We start from the raw sequence: 25,721 nt of genomic DNA on the forward strand, positions 1-25,721 counted from the left end.
ACAGGGCATGGTCTGTGTATGCTCTGCCGCTCAGCCGCCTTCTCCACCCTGAGGGTATTTCACAGCTACATGTCACTGTTGCGTTCAGAAATCAACAGTTTGGTTTCCGTGTGGAACCTCCTATGTTCTGTGTACGACTTTTTTTTTTCTAGACTGAAACGGACTTCCCCCACAGCGTATTGTGATTGTTGGGAGAAATGCAAATGCAAAACCCTGATTGCTGGACAGAAATCTGCCCGTCTGGACCTGCTCTATCGCCTGCTCACTGCTACTAACCTGGTCACCCTACCAAACAGCAGGCAAGTGGGATCTTAGGACAGAGTCCACGCAACACATTGCGTGGCCAAGTTCCCCCCATCTCTGACGTTGGCCTTCTGTTTCGCAGGGGGGAGCACCTCCTGCTGTTTCTGGTGCAGACGGTTGCGAGACAGACTGTCGAGCACTGCCAGTACAGACCCCCTCGGATCCGGGAGGATCGCAACCGGAAAACCACCAATCCCGAAGGTGAGCGCCCTGGCTGGTGGTGTAGGCTGCCGCAGGCCCCTGCAGTTCCGCCTCACCTGTCCTGCTCTGTCTTGTAGATTCGGATATGCCTGATCATGACCTAGAGCCTCCGAGATTTGCCCAGCTTGCATTGGAGCGTGTACTACAGGACTGGAATGCTTTGAAATCTATGATTATGTTTGGATCGCAGGAGAATAAGGACCCGTATGTATTTCTAAAGATTTTGTCGATTTATGGATTTCGCATAATCATGGAGGTAATGACATTGCATCCTGTCTCTGTCCCCCTCTGTTTGCAGTCTCAGTGCCAGCAGTCGGATTGGCCACCTTCTGCCGGAGGAGCAGGTGTACCTGAATCAGCAGAGCGGCACCATCAGACTGGACTGCTTCACGCATTGCCTCATCGTCAAGTGTACGGCAGATATCTTGGTAAGTCCTTCGGATACAGGCACAAGAATGGACTTTTCCTGCCTCAGCCAAGGATTTTTTTAAATCCATATCTAATTTGAGTGATTCCATTAACAACAGATGCTCTCTTTATTGTACTTAAAAAAAAAATCCTCAAATATGTTAAAAATGTAATAGGCCATAAAAAAAAAATAAGATGTCATCTTATTGTCTCATTCCTACTTTGGCCAAACGTGCAGGCTATTGAATGTAGCCTGCCCACAGGGCAGAGTCTGGCAAACTCCCCGTGGCGTACCAAATATGCCAAATACCAGTAACAATGATGGGTCTCATTCTCCTAAAGAGCCTTGAATATATAATCTCAGGGCTAGGATGAAGGAGGCGTTACTGGGGCCTGCTCGAGGCAATCGGCGAATAACAGGATGATGAAATGAAATGAAAATGAAATGTAATAGGCCAGAAATGCAGAGTCCTGCTTTCCTCAAAAGTCCCCCTTTCTGCTGCGAGGTTGGGAGAGTTGTGAGGGGAAACACTGCACTACTAAGTACCGCGGATGGAGAGCACTTGAATGGCGAGCGACTGGCTTCAGCACTGGGTTTCAAGAAATGATTCATGGTAGGAAGAAAGTCCTAGAATAGTGAAAACCTTAAATACTTCACAGACCTAATAGTGAAATATTGAATTGAATTATAGCCCAGCCACTTATTAAAATTTCATGCGGCAGCTTAAAGCTATTTGCGAGCAACATGTTTTAAAACAATAGAGAAGGGTCAGAGAGATTGTACAGGGGGTGAGGTGTTTGCCTTGTACACACACAGTCTACCTGGTTCAGTTCCCAGCACTGCGTTTGGTTCCCGCGCAGAGTTAGGAGTAAGCCCTGAACAGTGGGGCCCCCAAACCAAAATAGTTTGTAAAAAGAGAGAAAACGATGAAGTGACTGTTCTCTGTAATTAAAATGTGATTATGTACCATGTAGAGAGAATAGATGAGACCACACGTCTTCTGAGATAGTAAAGAGAGAGATGACGTGAGCTTACGAACATAAATATTTCAGTCTGCTTTGCTGTTCAGTTTAGTCATCACTAGGAGGGAAACGGTGTCCTTTGCCCGGTGTGGTAGCTGTGGTCTTGTAAGACTGGGCACCAAAGAGGGCAGACATGAGGCACACTCTGAGTCAAGCACAGTGCAAGGTGTGTGAAAAGAGTAAATGCTGGCAGAGTGCATTTTTGGGTTAAAATGTGAGATTTTCTTCTTGTGACATGTTTGACCTTGGAGAAAGTTCTGACAAGTAGTTTACTCAGTCATTGTCTGGAGATTGCACCATTAACGGGGTGATTACGGTTGTTTAAAGCTTCTAGATACTCTCCTGGGTACACTGGTGAAAGAACTGCAGAACAAATACACTCCTGGGCGCAGAGAAGAGGCCGTCACTGTCACCATGCGGTTTCTGCGTTCTGTGGCAAGAGTCTTCGTCATTCTTAGTGTGGAAATGGCTTCGTCCAAAAAGAAAAAGTAAGGCATCCTTTTGATTTGGGGTGTTCCGCGTTCTTCATGTGTGTGCGTGAGTGCATGCGTGTGTCTGATAATGAGAACATCTGTTATAGAAAGAGGAAGGAAGATTCCCTTGTTGTCCTCTTTCCACTCTAGCAACTTTATTCCGCAACCCATTGGGAAGTGCAAGCGTGTGTTCCAGGCCCTGCTCCCATACGCGGTGGAGGAGCTGTGCAATGTCGCCGAGTCACTGATCGTGCCTGTGCGGATGGGCATCGCGCGCCCCACGGCCCCGTTCACCCTGGCCAGCACCAGCATCGACGCCATGCAGGGCAGTGAGGAGTTATTCTCGGTGGAGCCCCTGCCCCCGCGCACGTCCCCTGACCAGTCCAGCAGGTGAGTGTAGGCCTGGAGCCCTCGACAGCTGCGCTCCAGTACGCAGGACCAATATTTAACTGAAATGCAGAAAAGCGTCTTAAAGACCATACATGTCTTTGGAAAGGCAATGTTTTTATTATGCCATTAGGTTGATTTGATAAGACAGTTTACCTCATTATCTTCTGCATCATTGAGCTTACAGTCAGGTCAAGTGGAAGAAAGGCAAAGACAAGTTTCCTTTTCCTTTGATCACCTGTGGGCACAGGCTTTAGGGTTGAGGGACAACTTGCTGTGTGATCTAATGTGCAGAAAGTTAGAATTAGGAAAATAGCCTCTCCATAGAGCTGAAGAACTCATGAATCAAACTTTTTTAGGTAACCCGTGCATTCTGAAAGTCTCGTTCTTCTTTTCATTTGCTTGGTAGTCTCCCTGGACAAGGGCTTGTTGAGTCAAAGTCTTTAGGAACGGAGATGTTCTTGTGTCTTCCGGCACAGTGCTGCTCCAACCAGTGTTCACGCATCTGCTTGGGAATCTTGGTCAGATGCAGCTGCGGGGCCCAGATATGGCTCCACGTAAAGGTCATGTTTTGCATGTATTGAGGTCTGAACCTAAGAGGAAGTAAAACACAGGTGTGATTGTGGGAGCCTGGTTGGGCTGGTGACACCTAGTGTGACGATTCTCCAACAGTGCCAGTGCTGCTGCTTTGGGACACACCTTTGAGACACTCGGGTCAGGCTCTGGAGAGTGGCAGCAGTTACTGCTTCATTTGTTTTTTCAAGTCTGATTTCCAGCCCATGCGTGATGATGCTTTAATACGGTCTTTCAGACCAGCAAACGGTTCTTTCTTGTGTTCTGAAGCATGGCTACAGTTAATGTGGGTGATCTGCTTGGTATTTGGGTGTCTCCCAGGCTTCCCCCACGTGGTCTGTGCTAACAGTGTCATCCTGATTTGGTGATGGGTTTCCATTTCCTGCTGATGCTCACCTTCTCATGAGCGTCTGGATCACTCCAGGTATCAGTGCGTGTGTTCATCTTTTTTGTTGTCAGGTCTCCTTGGGTACCCTGGAATCTAAATGCAGGTCTGGCTATGAAAGCGGGGTTTTCCTTGTAGCCTTGAGGAAAGTAGTAGTATGTAGTCCGTGTCATGTGTAGTCACTCCTCATAACGGGTATTCACTTGAGGAGGCTGAAGAGAGCAAATGTAGTGGTCAAGGTGTTTACCGTGTACATGCTCAACCCAGGTTCCATCCCTAGCACCATATGTGGTCTCCCAAGCATTGGGGAGTAAGCCCTGAGTATCACCGGATGTGGCCCCAAAACCCCCCAAGAAACAAAACCAAAAAACAGAAGTGCACACTTGAGTAATCCTTGACATTTCCATTGTATTAAATTGAGAATAAAGGATTGAGTTTAGTGTTTTTGCATTTCTCGTATTCCTCTCAACTTTTGCGGGGCCACACAGGCTGTTCTCAGGGTTTACTAATGGCTTTGCTCTTGGGGATGACTCCTGCCTGGCAGGACTCAGAGGACTACACGGAGTGCTGTCATCAAATTCAGGGTTGGCCTTGTGCGAGGCAAGTGTGCCCACTGTACTATTACTTTGGCCCCTCCCTCTACCTTTTAAATGCACATATGCAGGTTAGAGAGACAGGACAGTGGACAGTGTTTGCCTTGCGGGTAGCCAGCCCAGATGCATTCGCCAGCACCTTATATGACTCCTTCAGCCTTGTCAGGAGTGATCCCTAAGCATCGCTGGCTGTGACCCACACACCAAAAGTAAACTTAACACACACACACACACACACACACACACACACACACACACAAACACACGTACTTCTATTAATCAATTTATTTCTGCTCTGTTCCCAGCCCTCTCATTTAATAACATTTTCAGAATTCTTGAAGCAATCTTAAGTATCCTAGATCTGCTTCCTATTCTAATCTTCCTAGGAAGAGATTCCCAGTTTTAAATGTGAGGAAACGAAATTAAAGTTCCATGAAGTTTGATGTTACTTCTAAAGCCATCTAGCACGTATGATGAACAGGTTTTTCAGGGTGTTTTAGACATACTTTCAGTTTCCTATCCTGCCACTGGTAGACGGCAGAGTGGTGAGAACTTGCTGCCCAGTGCAACCCACCGTGGAGCTCAGACGTGCAGTGCATTCTCAGGAGAGACATCTGCCCACAGACCTGCTGTGTACTCTCCTGCTTGGCCTTTGTGTGGCTGTAGATAAATCCCAGGAACCAGTTGTCTTTGAGACAGCTTTCTGTGCCCAGCCTATCTCCTGTGAAGTCTGTGACTCCTTGAAAGCCTCCTAACCAAAGATTTATCACCAGAGAACGGTGCTTTTGTGTGGGAGCGTGCTGGAGAGACAATACATTGGGTAGGGAGCTTGCCTTGCTCGTATCCTGTGTGTTCCCTCGAGTCCATCAGGAGTGATCCCTGAGCTCAGAGCCCCAAGTAAATCCTGAGCACAGCCAGGTGTGTCCCCAAACCCAGAAACAAACAAAAATTATCTTTAGCCAGGGATGTGGTTCACTGGTAAAGCTCATCCTTATATGCATGAGGCCCTTTGTTTTGATTCCTGGCACTGTCCTCTCTTCAGAAAGTATTGGGGGACCAGAGAGATAGTACAGTGGGTTGGGTGCTTGCCTTGCATGCAGCTGCCACGGGTCCAGGCCCCAGCACCCCATAAAAAGTATCAGCAAACGTGGGTGTCATGTAATAAGAAGGATTACATGACAAGAGGAACTGTAAACTCTGCAAATTGAAGTTTATTTAAGTTACAGGTATCTTTAGCAGCTGCTGTTAAATTGGATTCCTCCTCGTGCTGGGGTGGGGGATGGGGAATTCAGCCTAGAGAGGGCTGGAGTGTACTGCCAGACCCCCATCCCGGATCCCTGCACCGGCAATGTGGCTCCCAAGCCAGGAAGTAAATCATCTTGCTCGAGGTTTCTCAGAGTGAAGAAGCTGCAGTTCTGTTGGCGGGCTGTCATTGCTTTGATGATGGGAGGTCGCGAGCACCTGACTACTCACTGGATCATACTTTGGTTGAGGACCCAAGTTCACCCCTTGCCAAGAATTGCGATGAACAGAGTTGGGGTAGTGCTCCCTCGAGGTGTGCCGGCCCCAGGAAGGCGTGCATGTGGCTCTGCACTTGCCAGCTGGCCCCCAGCCCCTGTGCTCTTCCTCTGGGCAGACCATCAGTGTTTGCTTGGTTTTGTGCTTAGTATTCGAAGCCCATGACCAGCCCTCCCTTTGTAAAATTAAAAAAGAATTTTTTTGATTTTGGTTTGGGGGCCACGTTCAGGATCACATGGGGTGCTGGGAATTGAACCTGGGTCTGCCGGGTACAGGCCAAGCACCCTCTCCCTCTCCACTATACTGTCTGCTGTGCAGTCCCTGAAGTCCGTACCTTCTTAAACTAACAGTGTTGAGGAGCTTTTTAGCTCTTTGCCTGTTACTCAGTGGCTCTTCACAAGGGCTTGTTTGGTTCTCATTTCTTGGAGCAGCTGTTGTGAGGAAAAACCTAGGGACACATAAACAAGGCTCTTGAACTGATGAACCTCTTTTAGATGGATTGGGCCTTAATCTGTAAACAAAAGCTAAGCGTTCAGTCGTGGGATCATTTATTTAACAGCCATCCTGCTTTTCAGCTCCATTCTTGGGTTTCTCCTCTTCCTATGATTTTATTTTTTTCAATTAATTTTGGTTATGGGGCCACTCCCAGCAGTGCTTGGGAAGCATTCCTGGCAGAATTCCGGAACCGGGTGTTGTGGTTCCAGGGATTGGATTATGCAAGACAAGACCTCACCTGCTGTGCTAGCTCTCCAGCACCCACTTCTAAAGCCATTTTCAATACAGATTCCCCACCTTTCATTACAATTCTGTTTCACATTGTATTTTTGAATTGGCATGTTTCCTTCTGCACATAAACAAGGCAGCGATTAGGACGTGGGCTGCTATAAAGAAGTCACACCTGGTGTCTTGGGGAGCGGCTGGCTTGTACCATGTGCGACTGCAGTGACAGCAGCAGCTGCTCTCTGCAGGGAAGCAGTTCCTGGGTTTCCCCATCCCCCACCCCCCAAAACACCAAAAAACAAAGCAGAACGAAGCCCTGCAAAAATAAGAACAGAAAAACATGAGGAAGGCCTTGGTAAGAAAATCTTCTTAAGTTAAATCTGTGTAAGTAGTGTACACTTCTGGTATTTCCCAGTGTACTATAGGTGACTTACTGGTCACCTATACTAGAACTATACTGGTCACTTACAGAATTCTTTTGGTCAGATTGAAAATAGGGTCCTGGCAAGTGAGTCAGGTAGAATCACACTGAGAAACGTGTAGCTCTGCTGGCGGCCAGAGCACGGTGCCGCAGACCCTCAATCCTCCCGTTTCTCCTGCAGCTCCAGCCAGTCCCAGTCATCCTACATCATCCGGAATCCACAGCAGCGGCGCATCAGCCAATCCCAGCCTGTTCGGGGCCGAGATGAGGAACAGGATGACATTGTTTCTGCAGATGTGGAAGAGGTGCTTTTATGGTTTCACCCCTTCTGTGGGAGGAAGGACTGGTTGCTGGGGGTTGGGACTACTCGTTCACTGTCTTACAGACCTTGACTGCCAGTATTTAGACTTGCCTTACACGGTCTCTTCTATAATCAGTTAAACCATCCTTACTGTGCGAAGAGACATCTGAAATGAGCTTTTTTTTTTTTTACTTGGTGATTGATGGATAATTACTTCAATGTGAGAAATATTGTAGGAGTTTGGAGATCAGTGTATGATTTAGGTTGGTCTTGCAACTGCCGACTTTTAAAGGCCACTGCCCACACTGCTAGGCTTGTCATGTCCAGTTATGGGCGCAGGTGATGGTCACAGAGTCCAAGCCGTGGAAATGAAATCCCTGAGAGCAGATGGTCACTGGAAAAGATTTTCCAAATGGCTCTATCTGTGCGCCAGCTGACCAGGAAGGCTAGAGGGGGTTTGTCCTGTGCTCGGACTGTCCACAAATGAGATTGTCGCTTTAGGTTGAGGTGGTCGAGGGTGTTGCTGGAGAGGAGGACCATCATGACGAGCAGGAGGAACATGGAGAAGAAAATGCGGAGGCCGAGGGACAGCATGATGAGCACGACGAGGATGGTACGCGGGGCCTGGGAATCGGGGCTGAGGACCGATGGCAGAGTTCCACTTATGGACACGTGCCCAGACACGTGCCCAGGTGTGCTCCTGTGTGGCCGCGGAACATGAGCTGTCCTCCTTTCCCCTTTGCTTTAAGTCACTGTATGGAAAGGCCTCCAGACGGCCGGTCCCTCCCCAGGCATTGCCAGAACGGTTCTGCCTTCAGGCCTCCCCAGCGGCCCTGGCCCTGTTTCTGTCGTTTAGGTATTGTGTGTGGGCTTTTGTAGCTTCTCATTTATGATCAGCATTTTAGCTTTTTTTTTTTTTAAATTCCTGCTACATAATCATGATCATTCTTTTTTATTTTTTCTTAGTAGTTGGTACATTTTTATTAAGTGGTTCCCGCCCCTGTACAGCCTTCACTCCCTTCTGCCACTGTCCCTAAGGAGAGCAGGCACCGGGCTCAGGTGCCCCTGGCACCGACAACAGAAGGGTCTCCACATCTCAGCTGACCTCTCCCAGTCATCTCAGCAGGAAGTTGTGATGATGATTGACATAGAGTCAGCTGCACACATGAGAAATGTCTCCTCCCTGCTCTGCTGTGCGTGGCACTGTGAGCTAAGGATAGACACTTTCCGGAAGCAGATGGGAATGGAGCCCGGCTTCTTCCCAGACTCAGCCGGACAAATCTGGTTCATGGAGAGCTGCGAGCAGTGCCTCACAGTCATCTCCCCCAGAGCACAGCCAGGCTTGGACCCTGCCCCTGCCCTCTAGCGGACCCCACTTCTCGTGCCTGTCTCCAGCCCCCTGAGTTGATGTTTTTCCCCCCTTATTCATATACGTTCGCTAGGGAGTGACATGGAGTTGGACTTGTTAGCTGCAGCTGAAACAGAAAGTGACAGTGAAAGTAACCATAGCAACCAAGATAACGCCAGTGGGCGCAGAAGTGTTGTCACCGCAGCGACTGCGGGCTCAGAAGCAGGTATGTTCCCTGGTACAGGGCTGTGCATTGAGTGTGTATTGGGTGGCTGACTCCTGAGGCCTGCGCACGGGCGCTTTTTTATGCGTGCCCGTGGACCTGCTGGGGAGAAAACAGCACTGTAACGACTGGGGAAAGGATCATGGATGAGTTCAAAGCAACATTTCAAAGATTGATCTAATTAAACTGTTTTAGTGATGGGGCGTTTTTGACTGTTGATCACACCCCAGCCTTCAGTTTAATACACATTTAACGTGCATATTTTTCTGAATAAGGGGTACCCCCCTAACATACACTATTTTGGTTTTAAAAATCAACAATTTAGGTGCGAGCAGTGTTCCTGCCTTCTTTTCTGAAGATGACTCACAGTCGAACGACTCAAGTGATTCTGACAGCAGCAGTAGTCAGAGTGACGACATAGAGCAGGAGACCTTTATGCTCGATGAGCCCTTAGAGAGGACCACAAGCAGCTCCCATGCTAACGGCGCCGCCCAGGCCCCCCGCTCCATGCAGTGGGCTGTCCGCAGTGCCCAGCATCAGCGGGCGGCCAGCACCGCCCCTTCCAGCACGTCCACGCCAGCAGGCAAGTTGCAGAGCTTGGTGTTCCTAAGGGCGCTTGCACTGGCCTTAGAAATGATGCACACTCATCTCGGAACAGATTACGTCGTTTCATAATCATTCTTCATTGTTTGCTGAGTTCAGATGCAACAGTTTTGGCATGTGCTTCCAGTAAGGTTTCCCCTCTCCCCTCTGTTGCTTTGAGCCAGCGGCAGCCTCTGTATTTAGCCCACCCTGTAGACCTCTCCCCGTTGCTTCCCTCTCCACGCTCCCCAGGCATCAGCAGATGTTTGGGCCGTTAACAGTGTGGAGTTGCCTCTGAGAACACCGCAGCGATTCTTTCTGATTGCTGACATTCTCCCTTGCGCAGTGCAGCCTAAGAGTTTTATGCCCAGTTAGACACTTGGCCCACACAGTCGATCTTTCAGTTTACATAGAGCACTTGAGAGCGACCACTGGGAACTGACATCAGTGACTGGTTGTCCTTTTTCCCTCGCAGCGAGTTCTGCAGGGCTGATTTATATCGACCCTTCCAACTTACGCCGGAGCGGGACCATCAGCACTAGTGCTGCCGCGGCAGCCGCGGCGCTGGAAGCCAGCAATGCGAGCAGCTACTTGACCTCCGCGAGCAGTTTGGCCAGGGCCTACAGCATTGTCATCCGACAAATCTCAGACTTGATGGGCCTGATCCCTAAGTACAACCACCTCGTGTACTCGCAGATTCCTGCAGCCGTGAAGCTGACTTACCAAGATGCAGTGAACTTGCAGGCAAGTGTCTTCATTCTGTAGTTAAAGCAAAATAAATTAGAGTTACGCTTAGAGGTAAGTTTTGAAAAGTTACTTGTACAGATCTATTTTGGGGGCTCTTAGAATTGGCAGTGCATTGTATGAATATTTGAGTGTTTATATATTACGACTATCTCGAGTTTAATTTTATTTGGATAGTTTTAACTATTTTAGTTTGGTCTTCATAGAACTATGTAGAAGAAAAGCTTATTCCCACTTGGAACTGGATGGTCAGTATTATGGATTCTACTGAAGCTCAATTACGTTATGGTTCTGCATTAGCATCTGCTGGTGATCCTGGACACCCAAACCATCCTCTTCACGCGTCTCAGAATTCAGCGCGGAGGGAGAGGCTGACGGCGCGGGAAGAGGCTAGCTTACGAACTCTGGAAGGGAGACGGTAGGAAATGCCTCAGCGTGCATGTCTAGTGGAGTCCGTAAATTCTAGACGGCTGCAACTGTGAGGTTGCTGTTCCATTATGTGCGTCTCTCTTGATGGTGCCAGAGCAAAGGCAGGAAGTCTGCTTCTGAGTGCATTTCATTTGGGAAGTGGTTGGGTGGACCGCCTCTCTCTTATCGAGAGGTTTGCTTCGCTTCTGCCACACTTCGGAATGTGCGTTTGGGGAACCACTTTTTCCACCATGAATGAAGCTGCTTAGGCACCGGGAAGGGGCAGTCTGCGCACCAGAGCTGCCCCTCTTTCCCAAGTCGAGTTTACTCCCCCCTGGAAGATGGCGAATCATGAATACTTTCATTCTGCATTGTTGTAGTCTTCCTGTCCAGCGACTCACCTGCCCCAGGACTAGAAATTGGCCTAGGCTAGCACAGCTGTGCATTGACCTTGCTCTCTGTCCAACAGACACAGCCTGGTGCCTCAAGTCACAGCCCAGAAAAGAGAGTCCCAAACTTACTGCCCTCTTTTTGGGGAAATCATCACTCAGTGCTCCCCAGTTGCACCTGAGGCTGCTGCTGGGTTGCCTGGGTTAGTTGTTCCAGTGACCCCTGGTGAGGCGACATCACCCACTTTGAGAACACTGTTCTAGAATTTGGTTTCTCTTAGCCACTTTAAATGAATCACGGACGAGGAAAGACAGGTCTGCGGACCTCTTAGAAAATTCATCAAGACTATGTTGGGGTCTAGAGTCAGTGTACTTAGAAAACAGGACAGAGAAGACCTGGAACAAAGAAAGAGAAAGTCAAGTCCTATGAAAAAACTAAGCAGAATTCAAATTTAGTCTTTGATTCTGAACAAATAATAGGAAAGTTAGAAGAAGTGAAGTGTTCCGAACAGATTTGGGAGCTGGGGGAGAATTTGGTAGAAATGTGTATTCTGCAGAACGGAGTGCTTGACTGAGTGTGAAGATTAGAGAGCAGGATCTTGGCGGCAGCTCCACCCAGGTCAGGCTTGCTGCTCTCCGTGGGCTGGCCTTCCCACACAGGGAGAGCGAAGTCACGCTTCCCTCCCCAGAACCCGAGCGGGTGGTGGTGTTGTGACATTCTGTACATGCGCACCACATGGCTTACCCACTTAAACTGTGCTTTTGAGTATATTTAGAGCTGTGGGACCATTCCAACTCATGTTAAATATTTTTAAAATACTCCCCAGTATTTTAAAAGGCAAATATCTTGTACCAAATCATCATCATCCTCATCGTTGCTTTGAGGGCCTCTCCTAGTGAGACTCAACTAACCTGGCCAGTCCAGTGCCAAGGCTGGTCACTGGTGCTGCGGGTTCATGCAGCCTAGGGATCAAACTTGGGTCATTGTGCCTATGATCCCTGAGCTCTCGTCTTTGCCTCCTCCCCACCCCCATTTTTTAAAAAATTGAGTTGTGTGAGTCCTTTATTCTTCATAGTATGATTTGTCCAGTCTTGGCCCACTCTGTAAGTTGTCTGTCTTTTCATTTGGTGATTGTATTCTTTGAAGGACTAAAGCTTTATAATGCTTGTAGCCAAGCCAGCTCGATGGTTTCTTTCTGTGTTTTGTGCGTTAGGCACCATTTTTATGCAGCGGTTCTTACAGTGTAGAATAGCAGCAACACTGGTGTCCAAGAGCTTGGTAGGAATGTAAATTTTAGAGGCCTGGAACAGCGAGTGCAGCGGTTGGGCACTTGCCTTACACGTGGCTGACCACAGTTTGATCCCAGGGATGATCCTTGCGCACAGAGCCAGGAGTAAGTCCTGAGCACCATAGGGTGTGGCCCCCAAACAGAAACAAACTGGAAAAGGATGCAAATGTTGGGACCCATGGAAGGCATGGGGCCACCTGTTTGAAGAAGGCTTTCATGTAGAGTGTCCAACCTTGCAGACCCTGGTCTTGAGGGAAGTTGCCGCCTAGAGCAGGTGCAATGCCCACCTTTGCCTACTTAGGATAATAGTGAGTTTCCCTCGTGTTTTTCCTGAAACTGTTTCATTCCTCTTCCTGCCTAGACGTGCCACACTGCTGAGCGCTCGTCAAGGGATGATGTCTGCCCGAGGGGACTTCCTCAACTACGCTCTGTCTTTAATGCGCTCACACAACGACGAGCATTCCGATGTGCTTCCCGTGCTGGACGTGTGCTCGCTGAAGCATGTGGCATATGTGTTTCAAGCCCTTATATATTGGATTAAAGCAATGAATCAGCAGACAACATTGGATACGCCCCAGCTGGAACGCAAAAGGTACCACGCTTGCCCTGCTCTCGCTAGCGTTTCCCGCTCAGTTTCGCTGTTCGGGTTTGGAATGGGAACACCGTTGTACAGAAACATTTCGTCTGGGAAAGCGGGGTTGCGTTTTCCAACTCTGCTCCAAAGTATCTTCTGCTTTCAAACAGCTTTTCCCTTCTGAAGAGCCTGTGTTATCATGGGAGGATATTTGGTTGGTTCGCGCACCGGACCCAGCGCCTCCCCCTTGCTCCTACTTAGATTGGAGCAATTGCTTAGATGCTTAACTAACCATTTTGGTTTTATTTGCTTCGGTTTCCCCTTGCCTTTGCTTCTGCTCCTATTGCACAAATCCTCCCTGTAAAATGACTCTTTTCTATTCAAAGGACGCGAGAACTCTTGGAACTGGGTATTGATAATGAAGACTCAGAACACGAAAATGATGATGACACCAATCAAAGTTAGTGCACAGAAAATCTGCTAATCTACTGCAAGAAATGGCTGCCTCAGTCTTTTTCCTTCGAGCTTGTTAACTTCATTATTTTCTGTCTGGGTGGGAATTTCTCTTTTCTATGTCCCATTCCTTGCTTTTCCTATCCGTCTTATCCTTATTCGGTCTGGCATTATTTGCTTCATAAATAAAGATGAATTTTAGGAATGTTACGAATTTTATCTTTCCTTTGAGTTTTTTTACCTTTGACGTGTTCTACATGTAAGCAAACTCTTAGCTAAACATTTGCTAACATTATGCAAATGTTAGACCCAATAAAAATGGAATAAAGAAATTGAGAAATGATGATCACAACTCCTAAATATAAAAGCTAGCCCCCACCCCATGCTTCCCCCACCCCGCCTTTTATTTTTTAGAGTCGGCTTGAATCCTCTGACCTGTGCCAGAGCGTTTTTTCCCACGCGTGTCTCCCCTTCCAGCCCCACATCCTCCCCTGTCATCTCAGCCGACCTTCGTGCTGTCATTAATGTCCCCCTGTTTGTTTTCTTTTAAAAATGAATTTTAGGTTCATATTTCTGTTGCACATATAGGTGAAACCGTCAATACTTTTTTCTATTTGATTTTATTTTGCATAATTCCCTCAAGTTTCTTCCAGTTTGTGGAAGAGTTGGAAATTTTCATCTTTTTCTCATCGATGATTTCATTATACAAATGTACCACATCTTTATCCACTCATTTATCGGGCATTTTACTTAAAGTTATATTTGGAACTAGAGAGATAGAATCCAGTGGGTAAGGCAATTGTCCCCAGCTCCATCCCTGGCACGGCATTGTGGTCCCTAGAGCATCATCAGAAGTCGCCCCGAGCACCACTGGGTGTGGCCCTTCTAAACACCTCCCTCCCCACACACACCCTGTTTATTTTTTTTTTACAATTATTTTTGATTAATATTTTATGGATAATAAGAATTTGGGCTCAAGATTGAGGGGCTTATGAGTCTTACCTTTGTAATTGCCTAATTTTCCTAAACAGACCTTTGCTTTCTTTATGTTTAGGTGCTACTTTGAATGATAAGGATGATGACTCTCTTCCTGCAGAAACTGGCCAAAACCATCCATTTTTCCGACGATCGGACTCCATGACATTCCTTGGGTGCATCCCCCCAAATCCTTTTGAAGTGCCTCTGGCTGAAGCCATCCCCTTGGCGGATCAGCCGCATCTATTGCAGGTCACTTATGCAGTTTTAAGGCTCCTTCAGAATTAACTGTTTATTTATTTACTTCCTTATTTATTCTGAAGCGTTCAGTGTAACAAGACTATTTCTGTTAAAATTGCAGCCAAATGCTAGAAAGGAGGACCTTTTTGGCCGGCCAAGTCAGGGTCTTTATTCTTCGTCTGCCAGTAGTGGGAAGTGCTTGATGGAGGTCACAGTGGATAGAAACTGCCTGGAGGTAAGAGATGCCCATCTTCACAATCACCTGGGAATGAACACTTGTTTCAGTAGCAGATTTGTTAGGAAATCATTAGTTCAGAATATTGTCATGTCCTGCAAACTCCCAACCCCCACCCCCACCCCCCGGTAAAGGTAGTATCAGTAATTTTCTGCCTTTGACTGTAATAGAGGAATTCCAGCAGTATCGTAAAACTGTTGGGACTCATTTGTTGTGTCAGCTTACTTCAGAAAATGTCAATTTTAATATGTGTTTGTTTAGTTCACAGAATTGCTGTGTGCTGTGGAAAATGTAAATTTTTTATATGCATAAGGTTTTTTTCGGGCTCTTTTTGGTTTTGGTTTGGGGCCATACAGTGGTGCTCAGGATTTACCCCTGGCTCTGCCCTCAGTGATCACTCCTGATAGGGGACCAAATGGGGTGTTTGGGATTGTACCTGGGTCAGCTACATGCAAGAACGGTGCCCTACACTGCATAAAACATTTTTATATGATCATATATATAACATTTCTCAAAGCACTATGACTCCAGTGTAAGAATAATACAGTAATATTTAAATGTTAAATAATATATTTTTGGGGGCTGGAGCAATAGCACAGTGGGTAGGGCGTTTACCTTGCACGCGGCCGACCCGGGTTCTATTCCCAGCATCCCATATGGTCCCCTGAGCACTGCCAGGAGTAGCTCCTGAGTGCAGAGCCAGGAGGAACCCCTGTGCATCGCCAAGTGTGACCCAAAAAGCAAAATAATAATAATAATAATAATAATAATAATAATAAATATATTCTTATAATCCTGTTGGGTCAAAAACATCCAGATTTTATGGGTCAGATGTTGAGGCTTGGAGAGATGTGGGATTACCTGTTGTTACCATAGCAAGGTCTGGGTTCGGCCAAGAACCTGCAAACTGTTGTGTGTGTGTGTGTGTGTGTGTGTGTGTGTGTGTGTGTGTGTGTGTGTGTTTGCTTTTTGGGTTACACCTGGTTCTGCACTCAGGAATTACTCCTGGCGGTGCTCAGGGGACCATATGGGATGCTGGGAATCGAACCTGGGTCTTTCGCGTGCAAGGCAAACACCCTACCTGCTGTGCTATTGCTTCAGCCCCCAAATTTCACTTTTAAGAACCAATTTAATATTACCAAAATGTGTAGGGACTCAAAACTTCAGAAATAGCTGTGCTAGGCAAATACCCTACCTGCTATACCTGCAACTGTATTTTTAGTGAAAAGAGTAATAATTAACAGAAGGCACTGAAGACAGGGAGTTGAATGCTGTTTTTTTGTTTGTTTATTTGGTTTCAGTAAGTGAAAACAGACGGGAGAGAGCTCAGTGGCTGAAGCACCTGCTTTTCTTGTAGGAGGCCCGAGTTTAGTCCTCTGAGCTGTGTTTCTGAGTTCTGCCTACTGCGTGCCACCTGAGGGTGCCCTTCTATCCCTGTCTCACCAGCCCACCCAAATAGGAGAGTGGGTAATAGGACACTTGCCTTGTATGTAGTGAGCTGACCTGGGTTTGACCCCTGGCAACACATATGGATCCCCCAACCACCACCAGGAGTAATCCTGAGCACAGAACAAGAAGTGTGCTCTAAGCACTGTCCTGTGTGGCCTAATAAACCCAAAAAGTGATGGAGAACACAAATACTGAAATTTCTTTAAAAGATTTCATTGTGATTGCGTGTATATGCAAAGATCCCTGCTGAAAGCTTCATGAAGCGATGTAGTAAGGGCTGGGAGGTCAGCCAGGATTCCGCTAGAAGAGAAGTAGGCTGACTGTTGGTAGCTGATGTACCAGAAAGAAATTAACTTCAGTGTGATTTCTGTGGAATTTTGTTAAGCTGAAAAGGAAATGTCAATCTCATCTTGTGTTTTGTTTTTTGTTTGTTTACATTTAACTTTTAAACAAAAAAATTCTTAGGTTCTTCCAACTAAAATGTCTTATGCTGCTAATCTGAAAAATGTCATGAACATGCAAACCCGGCAAAAAAAGGAAGGGGACGAGCCAAGTCTGCTGCCCGAAGAAGCAGAGAGCTCCAAGCCGGGGCCCTCGGCGCATGACCTCGCCGCACAGCTCAAGAGCAGCTTGCTGGCCGAGATCGGGTTGACGGAGAGCGAGGGGCCGCCTCTCACCTCCTTCAGGTATGCGCCCGCCACAGCCGTTTTCTGTTGCGCACTGCATATGGCTTCTGTGTTTCTTGTAGGAATTTTTATTGAGAGGGCTTTCGATTATGTCTATTTCTGTTCTGTGTAGATAACAGAAATAACTGCCATTTCTTTGCTTCCTGAGATTAAAATCATATATTTTAAAGGTCTCCTGGATTTAGGGTTTGGAGGTGACTTAGTTCAGCATTCATTGATGAGTATCCTTTCTTCATGAGTCGAGGTACACCCAGGCCAGATCGCCGGTTACAGGCTTGTTTCCGAGCTTCGCTCAGGTCTGGCAGGAAGCAGCCGGGGATGAGGAAAGTTCTGCAGGAAATGAGGAGTTCTAGGAAAGTTGTGTGCCAGGGAGGAGAGGCGGGGTGACGATTCCAATCTCAGAAGCACCCTATCTTCCTTGCAGGCCCCAGTGCAGCTTCATGGGGATGGTCATTTCCCACGACATGCTCTTGGGACGCTGGCGCCTTTCCTTAGAGCTCTTCGGTAGAGTCTTCATGGAGGACGTCGGAGCAGAGCCCGGCTCAGTATGTATCTTAAGTACTTTTAAGTTCTAGTCTGCCAGTTAAGACCATATTTCAGAGAATAATTCTGTCATGCTTTTTTTTTTAAGATCCTAACTGAATTGGGTGGTTTTGAGGTAAAAGAATCAAAATTCCGTAGAGAAATGGAAAAACTGAGAAACCAGCAGTCAAGAGATTTATCACTAGAGGTAAAGGTATTTAGATTTTCTTGTATTACACATACAGTCTGCCATCTATACAAAGCTTAAAAACAAAATATAACAAATCTTGCTTAGGAATATGTACTGTGTACTAAGAAATCGAAAGAAAAAAGCTGGGCTGGGCACAGGGGCTGGCGCACTTGGGCCGAGGTTCGCGCCCCAGCTCCAGGCACCTCCCGGTTGGCCCAAAAACAAATGAAAAAGGAAATTGAAAGACATTAATGAGGCTGCTCATGATTATCTCTGGCAGTTGGTTTCTTAGCATCCTCTAAAGAAGATTGGTGAGTTTTTTTGTATCATCATGCATGAATTAAAAAAAGAAACTTGTGGTTATTTTTTGATGGGCTTCATTCCACTAAGCTTTTCACTTCGATTCATGCTCAAGTTGTTCTGGAAGTGGGAGGGTCCTCCGTACTTTTGGCCCCAGACTTCTTTTTACGCAGTTTCAGTCACTTCCTTTTTTGGCGTGTTCCTTCCTGTCACAGATCTTGAATCAGCCATGTCTTCTAGTAGCCCTGGTTCCTCTTAGTTGGAAACTTCAAGTCTGGGCATAGGACCTTGGGCCACTGCTTCCTGCTCTCTCATTGCTTCTAGGCCTTTTCCTGTGGCTTGGTCACAAAGCCTGTAAAATAGGAAAGCTACCGTGCATGAGAAGCCCTCATTAGCAGTATTGTAAATCACAGAATCCCAGTAAAGGAAAAAGGGAAGTTACAGGAATTGGGGACCTGTTCAAAGGTTGGAGGGTGGAGCACAGGCCCGTGTGCTCTGACTTCTGTTCCCTGGGTCCCCACGCCACAGAGTCTCCAAGCCGCTGGGGTTGGTCCCGGTGTTCCCTGCTTTGTGAGGCCTAAACCACTAGTGAGCAGAGCCAGGAGGGCTCCTCTTGTGGACCCTGCCTTCTGACCAAGGCAGGAGGACTACATCGTGTGTTCATCTAGGTTATTGCTGCTTCAGTTGAGATCTGGGAGTTGTTTGGTTGAGACTTGTGGACACGCACACAATTACTTACACATTCCGCCATTTAAGGGTCATGCGGCTGGGGGACACAATGGTGCTATAGAGCTAATCCAGGGCTCCCGAATGCAGAGTCTGTGCTCTGGTTCTTGTTTGCTTTTATTCCACAGCAAGTATAGAATAGTCAGAATTGCAGAATCGACATCAGCAACATGGTGACAAAAATAGCTTCTGATTCCCTTGAAGTTCTTGGTCTTTAGAGCACACGTGATGGGAGATGGACAGTCACATTACCGTGGTTTTAAAGACACACTTGAAATTGTTCTTCTGTGCATGCTATCATTTGCATACAGTTAGTAGCTTTTTGATAAATACCGTCAGTTTATTTTTTTGGTAAGTGCGTCTTTGGTAAAGATTCCTAGACATGGAATTGCTGGGTGGCAGGGCACAGGTACAATTTTGCCAAATAGCTGTGCATAACGTTTTTTTTTTTAACAGTTGGTATTTTCAACATCAGTGTGGAATATTTGATTCTGTTTAGTTTTCCATTAATTGATTGTCCATATCTTTGATTTTTGCCAAACTGATATATAAGAAATGGCAGCTTAGAATACTTCTAATACTCATTTCTCTTGTGAAAAACCAAAGCATTTTTATATATTTAAGGATCAGTTTAATTTTTTCTTTTTTGAACATATAATCTGTTCTGCCCACTTTTTTAAAAAATCAAGTTTTTGGTTTTGCTCTTTATTTTAGGTGTTATGTATACATCATTAGTGAGTATGTCATTTGTAAGAAGGGACAGTTTTTCTTAGTTGGTTGATTCTCTTTTACCTTGCTGGTGGTCAGTCATTGAAAACAGCAATCCTACGTTTTCTTCTCTTTAAATATTTCCTCTTGTGATTCCCTTGTAATTTGTTCTGGTATATTCCAGAATTAGATTGCTGTTTTCTGGTTATAGCTTTCTGTAAGAAAATGTTAGAAATAGGGCCAGAGAGATAGGACAGCGGTAAAGTGCTTGCTTTGCATATGCCTCACCTTGGTTTAATCCAAGGCACTATGTAGGGTCGTCCCCTGAGTCCTGCCAGGAGTGAACTCTGAGTGTGCCCTAACACTGTCAAGTGTGGCCCAAAACTCAAAAAAAAAAAAGAAAAAATGTTAGAATTGAGTTAAGTTCCATTTTCTTTTTTATTGCAAGGTATTCTTGTATGGTTGGTTGAAAACGTTGGGTAGCCAGAACATGTAAGTTCCTGAGAATCCAAATCAACACCGAGAAAGAGCTGAAATCAATTTTTGGGTTTTATGTAGAAAGACTGTTGAGTGATATTTTTCCAACACTGAATTCACTGATCTTGGTGTCCCTAGGTGGATCGGGATCGAGATCTCCTTATCCAGCAGACGATGAGACAGCTGAACAATCACTTCGGGCGGAGATGTGCCACCACCCCCATGGCCGTACACAGAGTGAAGGTCACGTTTAAGGACGAGCCAGGAGAGGGCAGTGGTGTGGCACGGAGTTTTTACACAGCCATTGCACAGGCCTTTTTGTCGAATGAAAAACTGCCAAATCTAGATTGTATCCAAAATGCCAACAAGGGCACCCATACAAGTAAGTGCCCAAGACAAATAAGCGCCCTCCAAGTTCTGTGCTCCATCTGAACAGAGAGTTGTGCCTACATGTATTTATAGTGGGGAAATTCAGTGTACGTCTTATATTTTAAATTTCATTCCAAATTAACAATTTATCATTTAAAGTGCTATTACCGAAAAGCTTATACTTACTATAAATTCGTTTTCGTAAATGTTAGTTTGCTAATAACTCACTTCAGTTGTTTCCTGCCTGGGGTTTGTATATTGAAAGATCCATAGAGATCGGTTTTATGAAATTCAATGAGCAAATTGCAGTTTCTCCAGCCCCAACATTTAATTGTTCTTCTAGATAGCAGAGAAGAGAACATTGTTCGCAGCAGCAGCCTTATTTAAAGTCTGATTTGTTAAGTTGCTCTTGGTGCCCAGCGAGATGGAATATGATACCAAATATAGATTTGACTGACTCTGCCACTAACTTCACTGTTGAATTTAGCAAGACTTGGGGGTGTAGGGACATGTTTTGCTTTCGTTAGCCTTAAGTAGGTGAAAATTGGCGATTCATTTGAAGTAGGAACAAGTGATTGTCTATATACCACATTGCTGAAGAGGGAACCTATAGATACTTATTAAAACTTATTAAAATAGATACTTATTAAAAGGGCTGGAGCGATAGCTCAGCGGTAGGGCGTTTGCCTTGCACGCAGCCAACATGGCCGACCCAAGTTCGATTCCTCCGCCCCTCTCGGAGAGCCCGGCAAGCTACCGAGAGGATCTCACCCACACGGCAGAGCCTGGCAAGCTCCCCGTGACGTATTCGATATGCCAAACACAGTAACAACAGGTCTCATGATGGAGACGTTACTGGTACCCGCTCTAGCAAATCGATGAACAACGGGAGGGCCTTTTATTAAAAGTTGTGATTTTGATTTTGGCTGTAGTGACCATGTATTGTCTTGCTAGGGTTCTGTATGTAAATCCAAATCAGGGCCCCTAGAGAGGATTAAGAATGTCACGATGGGGAAAATAGCCCAACCTTTCATCATTAAATTTTCTAAGGTCCTATAATAGAAATTGGCAAACATTAATGAGAAAACCGTAAAAGTCCCAATATTTCATCACTACATATTTGGATGTACACTCACGGTTTTAAAAATAACCGACAGCCGGCATATAGTTGGTCTGTAGTGCCTACCGCCAAACTTAGAGTAGAGATGTTCAAGTAACCTCTCCAAGAAATCTGAGCATTTCTCACGGTGACACCGGTGTAGCCCTAGGTAGGACTTACTGTTCTATGGCTTTGATGTGATCCGAGGGAGATTCATTAGACGGATGATTCGTGCAGGCCTTCTGTCAGCCCAGCCTCCCACCCAGGAAGTATGAGGGAAGGCCTGCATGGATGCCAAGGAAGGCGGTGCCGGTTCTGTCATCTTACTTGAGGTGTCTGTAAAATTCGAAGCAGTTGCTTTTATACTTAATGGTGTATTTCATGTTTTCTTCCAGGTTTAATGCAGAGATTGAGGAACAGGGGAGAGAGGGACCGGGAAAGGGAGAGAGAGAGGGAAATGAGGAGGAGCAGCGGCCTGCGAGCAGGCTCACGAAGAGATCGGGACAGGTGAGGCCACTTGCATCTCGCCTTGAATGTGACCCTGGTGAAGTGATTGGAGGTCGGCTTGGAAAAGAATCTCGGGGACTTTTTTTCTTGAAAATGAAAATTTAAATATTTACCTGGATTGGAGCGATAGCACAGCGGGGAGGGTGTTTGCCGTGCCCGCAGCCAACATAGCCGACCCAGGTTGGACTCCTTCGCCCCTCTCAGAGAGCCCGGCAAGCTCCCGAGAGTACCTCGCCCGCACAGCAAAGCCTGGCCAGCTCCCAGTGACGTATTCAAATATGCCAAAAACAGTAACAAGTCTCACAATTTGTTGTGAGACATTACTGGTACCCGCTCGAGCAAATCGATGAACAACGGGAGGACAGTGCCACCTAAACATGACAACTATAAAATAATTCAAGTTATTAAAATACTAAGTTTTAAAAGTACAGGGGCTGTTGAAAATAAATTGACAGTTTTATCCCACTCAGCATGAGGCAGGAGGAATGTGGGGTACCCGGGAATTGAACAAGGGTCTTAACATATGCAAGTTATGCTCTGATAATTTTATTAACTACCTCAATTTTTATTTGTTTTAAAGTTTTGATTGTAGCAGTCACTAATTTTTCTTCATTTGGGGGCGGTTAAATCTGACTAAAATTTTCAGGAATTATGGGTAGGTCTTTAATTTCTGGTATTTTAAGATCCTTCTCCTGTAGAATCAAGTGGAATTCCTAGGTTCCCAAGCAATCAAAGTACTGCCCAGCCATGAGCCCCTTCCCTTTCCCACCTGTGATCGCTTCCCCAAAGCAGCGTTGCTCTCCCGGCTTCCTGCTTGCACGCCTGCAACTGCAGCTTTGCGACAGGCAGGGCCAAGTAAGCCAGGCCTCTTTCCTCCTGCAGAGACTTCAGAAGACAGCTTTCCATTGACACTCGGCCCTTCAGACCTGCCTCGGAGGGGAACCCTAGCGATGACCCCGACCCTCTGCCCGCGCACCGCCAGGCTCTCGGAGAGCGGCTCTACCCTCGCGTCCAGGCCATGCAGCCAGTATGTTCGGAACACGCGGTCCCTCTTCTGTGGCTGACCCGTTCCTAGTGCGGGATTAAAGACAAAAAGACTGTCAGCTACTAGCAAACCTGTGGGTGATGGCCATTGTAGAAAGCAAATTCAAGCAAAGCAAAGGCCGGAAACAGCTTTGTGAGGTGTAGCTGAGTTCGGTTGGCGTGTCCTGCCTGTGCCAGGCTCCATTTGCCCCCGGGATTTATCTCTTCCCACGGAACAGCTGCTATAGTCGGCAAATACAGGGTGCTTTACTGGTGATGAGGTGTCTTGGTAAATCCTTAACCAGCATAAGCCTATTTTCCTCTCTGCCCCCTCATCTTCCATGTCTGTCTTCAGTGATAGAAATATTTTTTATATGTCTTCAGTGAAAGAAGTATTTTCACTCTTGGAAGAAAGATAAAATGGAAATAAGTATTTGTATATTATGTAAAGCTCTGAGACATTAAAAGTATACAGACGTCAGCTAGTTAAACAAGATCGTGCTGGCTGCATGGACTGTCGGTCTTTACGATTAGCCTCTTAAGCTTAATCAAATACTTCAGTGATTCCAAATGTTTTTGTATTTGTGACCTAAGATTCCTGTATGCCATCTTTGGCGGGGGAGGGGAGAGATAAAAGATTACTTCTTTAGACAAGGTTTCCAGTGATATGGGAACAACAACTAAAAATCATTTGTTGATGCTTTGCAGGCATTTGCCAGTAAAATCACAGGCATGCTGCTGGAGTTGTCGCCGGCGCAGCTGCTTCTCCTCCTAGCAAGTGAAGACTCTCTGCGAGCAAGAGTGGACGAGGCGATGGAGCTCATCATTGCCCACGGACGGTAATGTGGGTGGCTGGGAAGCCTTACCAGCTACACAGAAGTCACTTTTGCTTTAGCATGTGGGCGCCACCTGTATCTTTGGCTTTACATGGTTTTTCTTGGGGTGAGACTGGGGAGACACCCCCCCCCCTCAGCAGTATCTCCCAGTGATCTTCCACCCACCAGGTGCCAGCCCCTGAGGCTGCTCAGGTGAAGTAGTATTGGGACCACCAGGGTGGATGAGACACACATGCGCGCACACACACTCGTATCCACCCATATGCATGTGATGCTCGGAAGGTCACATGGAGTTGGGGTTGTAATCTGGGTGGGCACTCATGTGCCCCTGACCCCTGTGCTGTGTCTTTTGGTTTCAGTGGTTTTTCGAGAAATTATTTAAAACTCACGATTGATATCACATGTATTAGCAGAAAAGTAAAACTTTAGTCATCACTGAGTTTGTGAAGATCACTTACGGAGCTGTCACTGTCATTGTCCTCCTATCGTTCATCGATTTGCTTGAGCGGGCACCAGTAACGTCCCACAACAAATTGTGAGACTTGTTGTTACTGTGTTTGGCATATCGAATACATCACGGGGAGCTTGCCAGGCTTTTCCGTGCGGGCGAGATACTCTCGGTAGCTTGCTGGGCTCTCTGAGAGGGGCAGAGGAATTGAACCCAGGTGGGCCATGTGCAAGGCCGACGCCCTACCTTCTGTGCTATTAGAAATTATAGGAAGTACATTCGGGGGCTAGTAAGATATTCAGCTGGTGGGGCACAGGGCCCAAAGTGTGTCTCCCCCACTGCAGCAACTCCCTCCTTCCCCTCCCGGGTACAAAAATTCACCAGAATACATATAAAGGCAGAAGCCAGATACTTAAAGAATTTAAGGAATGATTCTTAAATTATAGCTATCAGCATAACATTTTTTTCAGGGTCCTGATGTATCTTTAAAAATTTTTGTGAGTTATTGCCTTTAAAAATTTTTTTAAGTACTTTTAATTTTTGGTTTTTGGGCCACACTCAGCGATGCCCAGAGGTTACACTCCTGGCTCTGCACTCAGGAATTACTCTTGGCAGTATTGGGGGGGCCAGTTGGGGCGCTGGAGATCAAAAGTGGCCAACGCTTGCAAGGCGAACATCCTTCTTGCTGTAACACTATTGCTCTGGCCCCAAGTTTTTGCTTTCCAACAAATATGATACGCCATGCTTATTATTATTATTATTATTATTATTATTATTATTATTATTAAAACCATCTATCCTGGGGCCACTCAAATATCCAGTTTAAAGCTTCAGAGTGTTACTTGTTTCACTGTGGACAAGGGGGATGACACAGAGAGGGCTAAGCATTGGCCTCAGTTCCAGGGCCTTTGAATGGTTAAGCTGGGTGAAATCACACTCACGCACACCCACCCTCATCTTCAGGGATCTAGGGAAACATGTTGGAGAGGTAGCGTTTATGACCTGCTTTGTTTTTTGTTGGGACTTGGTGGGGGGACGGGGTGAGTTTGGGAACCTTTAGTCTAAGCTAAAGAAGATCTTTGCTGTGTTTCTTCTCTGAACTTTATGGACTATTTATTCCTCTTCCCTGTCTCAGGACACTGGTAACAGCCAGTAAAGAGTTGAACGAAATGTACATCTTTGTTACCTAGAATGTAAAAGATGTTTTTGTTTTTGTTCGCTTTTAGGGAAAACGGAGCTGATAGCATCCTGGATCTTGGGTTATTAGATTCCTCAGAGAAAGTACAGGTAAGGGGTGTGATCTGCAAATTGCTAGTAATAATCGCTTGAAACCTAATTAAAGAGGGAGAAAAGTAATTCTTTATTAGTTATAAAGAAATGTCTTTGTAAGGATACTGATTTACAATAGATACGACATACAACGAAGTAGTAAGATCGGTGTGCAGAGAAGCCGAACAAGGGACTGGGAGGTATCCCTGAAGGCAGCCCCTGAGTCCTGGATTACAGAAAAGAGAAGGGCCAGGAAGGAGTTGGGGGCGGCGGGAGGAAGAGGAGGCTGACGAGCGTAGGAGCATTGACCATGGGCCTCGGACACTGTGGAGGGGTAGAGGTTAGG

General features: G+C 46.4%; 1 protein-coding gene across 5 annotated transcripts in view; it reads left to right on the forward strand.

Moving 5' to 3' along the window:
- Positions 1-25,721, forward strand: part of UBR5 (ubiquitin protein ligase E3 component n-recognin 5) — a 116,172-nt gene that overhangs the window by 77,615 nt on the left and 12,836 nt on the right. For 3 of the 5 annotated variants that reach the window (XM_056113281.1, XM_056113287.1, XM_056113301.1), the window contains exons 29-52: positions 153-299; positions 386-504; positions 582-708; positions 803-932; positions 2,263-2,423; positions 2,559-2,798; positions 7,187-7,310; positions 7,808-7,919; positions 8,749-8,880; positions 9,203-9,464; positions 9,939-10,203; positions 10,410-10,621; positions 12,651-12,881; positions 13,250-13,323; positions 14,371-14,543; positions 14,653-14,766; positions 16,681-16,901; positions 17,326-17,446; positions 17,533-17,637; positions 19,963-20,206; positions 21,688-21,799; positions 22,682-22,826; positions 23,531-23,661; positions 25,333-25,393. In XM_056113281.1, coding sequence (XP_055969256.1) covers positions 153-299; positions 386-504; positions 582-708; positions 803-932; positions 2,263-2,423; positions 2,559-2,798; positions 7,187-7,310; positions 7,808-7,919; positions 8,749-8,880; positions 9,203-9,464; positions 9,939-10,203; positions 10,410-10,621; positions 12,651-12,881; positions 13,250-13,323; positions 14,371-14,543; positions 14,653-14,766; positions 16,681-16,901; positions 17,326-17,446; positions 17,533-17,637; positions 19,963-20,206; positions 21,688-21,799; positions 22,682-22,826; positions 23,531-23,661; positions 25,333-25,393 — 3,763 coding nt within the window. The remainder of the gene's footprint in view (positions 1-152; positions 300-385; positions 505-581; positions 709-802; positions 933-2,262; positions 2,424-2,558; positions 2,799-7,186; positions 7,311-7,807; positions 7,920-8,748; positions 8,881-9,202; positions 9,465-9,938; positions 10,204-10,409; positions 10,622-12,650; positions 12,882-13,249; positions 13,324-14,370; positions 14,544-14,652; positions 14,767-16,680; positions 16,902-17,325; positions 17,447-17,532; positions 17,638-19,962; positions 20,207-21,687; positions 21,800-22,681; positions 22,827-23,530; positions 23,662-25,332; positions 25,394-25,721) is intronic. The other 2 variants (XM_056113295.1, XM_056113302.1) reach the window with 1 other exon arrangement.

This window comes from Sorex fumeus, unplaced genomic scaffold (genome assembly GCF_029834395.1).
Source record: "Sorex fumeus unplaced genomic scaffold, SorFum_2.1 ptg000002l, whole genome shotgun sequence".
In the NCBI taxonomy this organism is placed as follows: Eukaryota; Metazoa; Chordata; class Mammalia; order Eulipotyphla; family Soricidae; genus Sorex; species Sorex fumeus.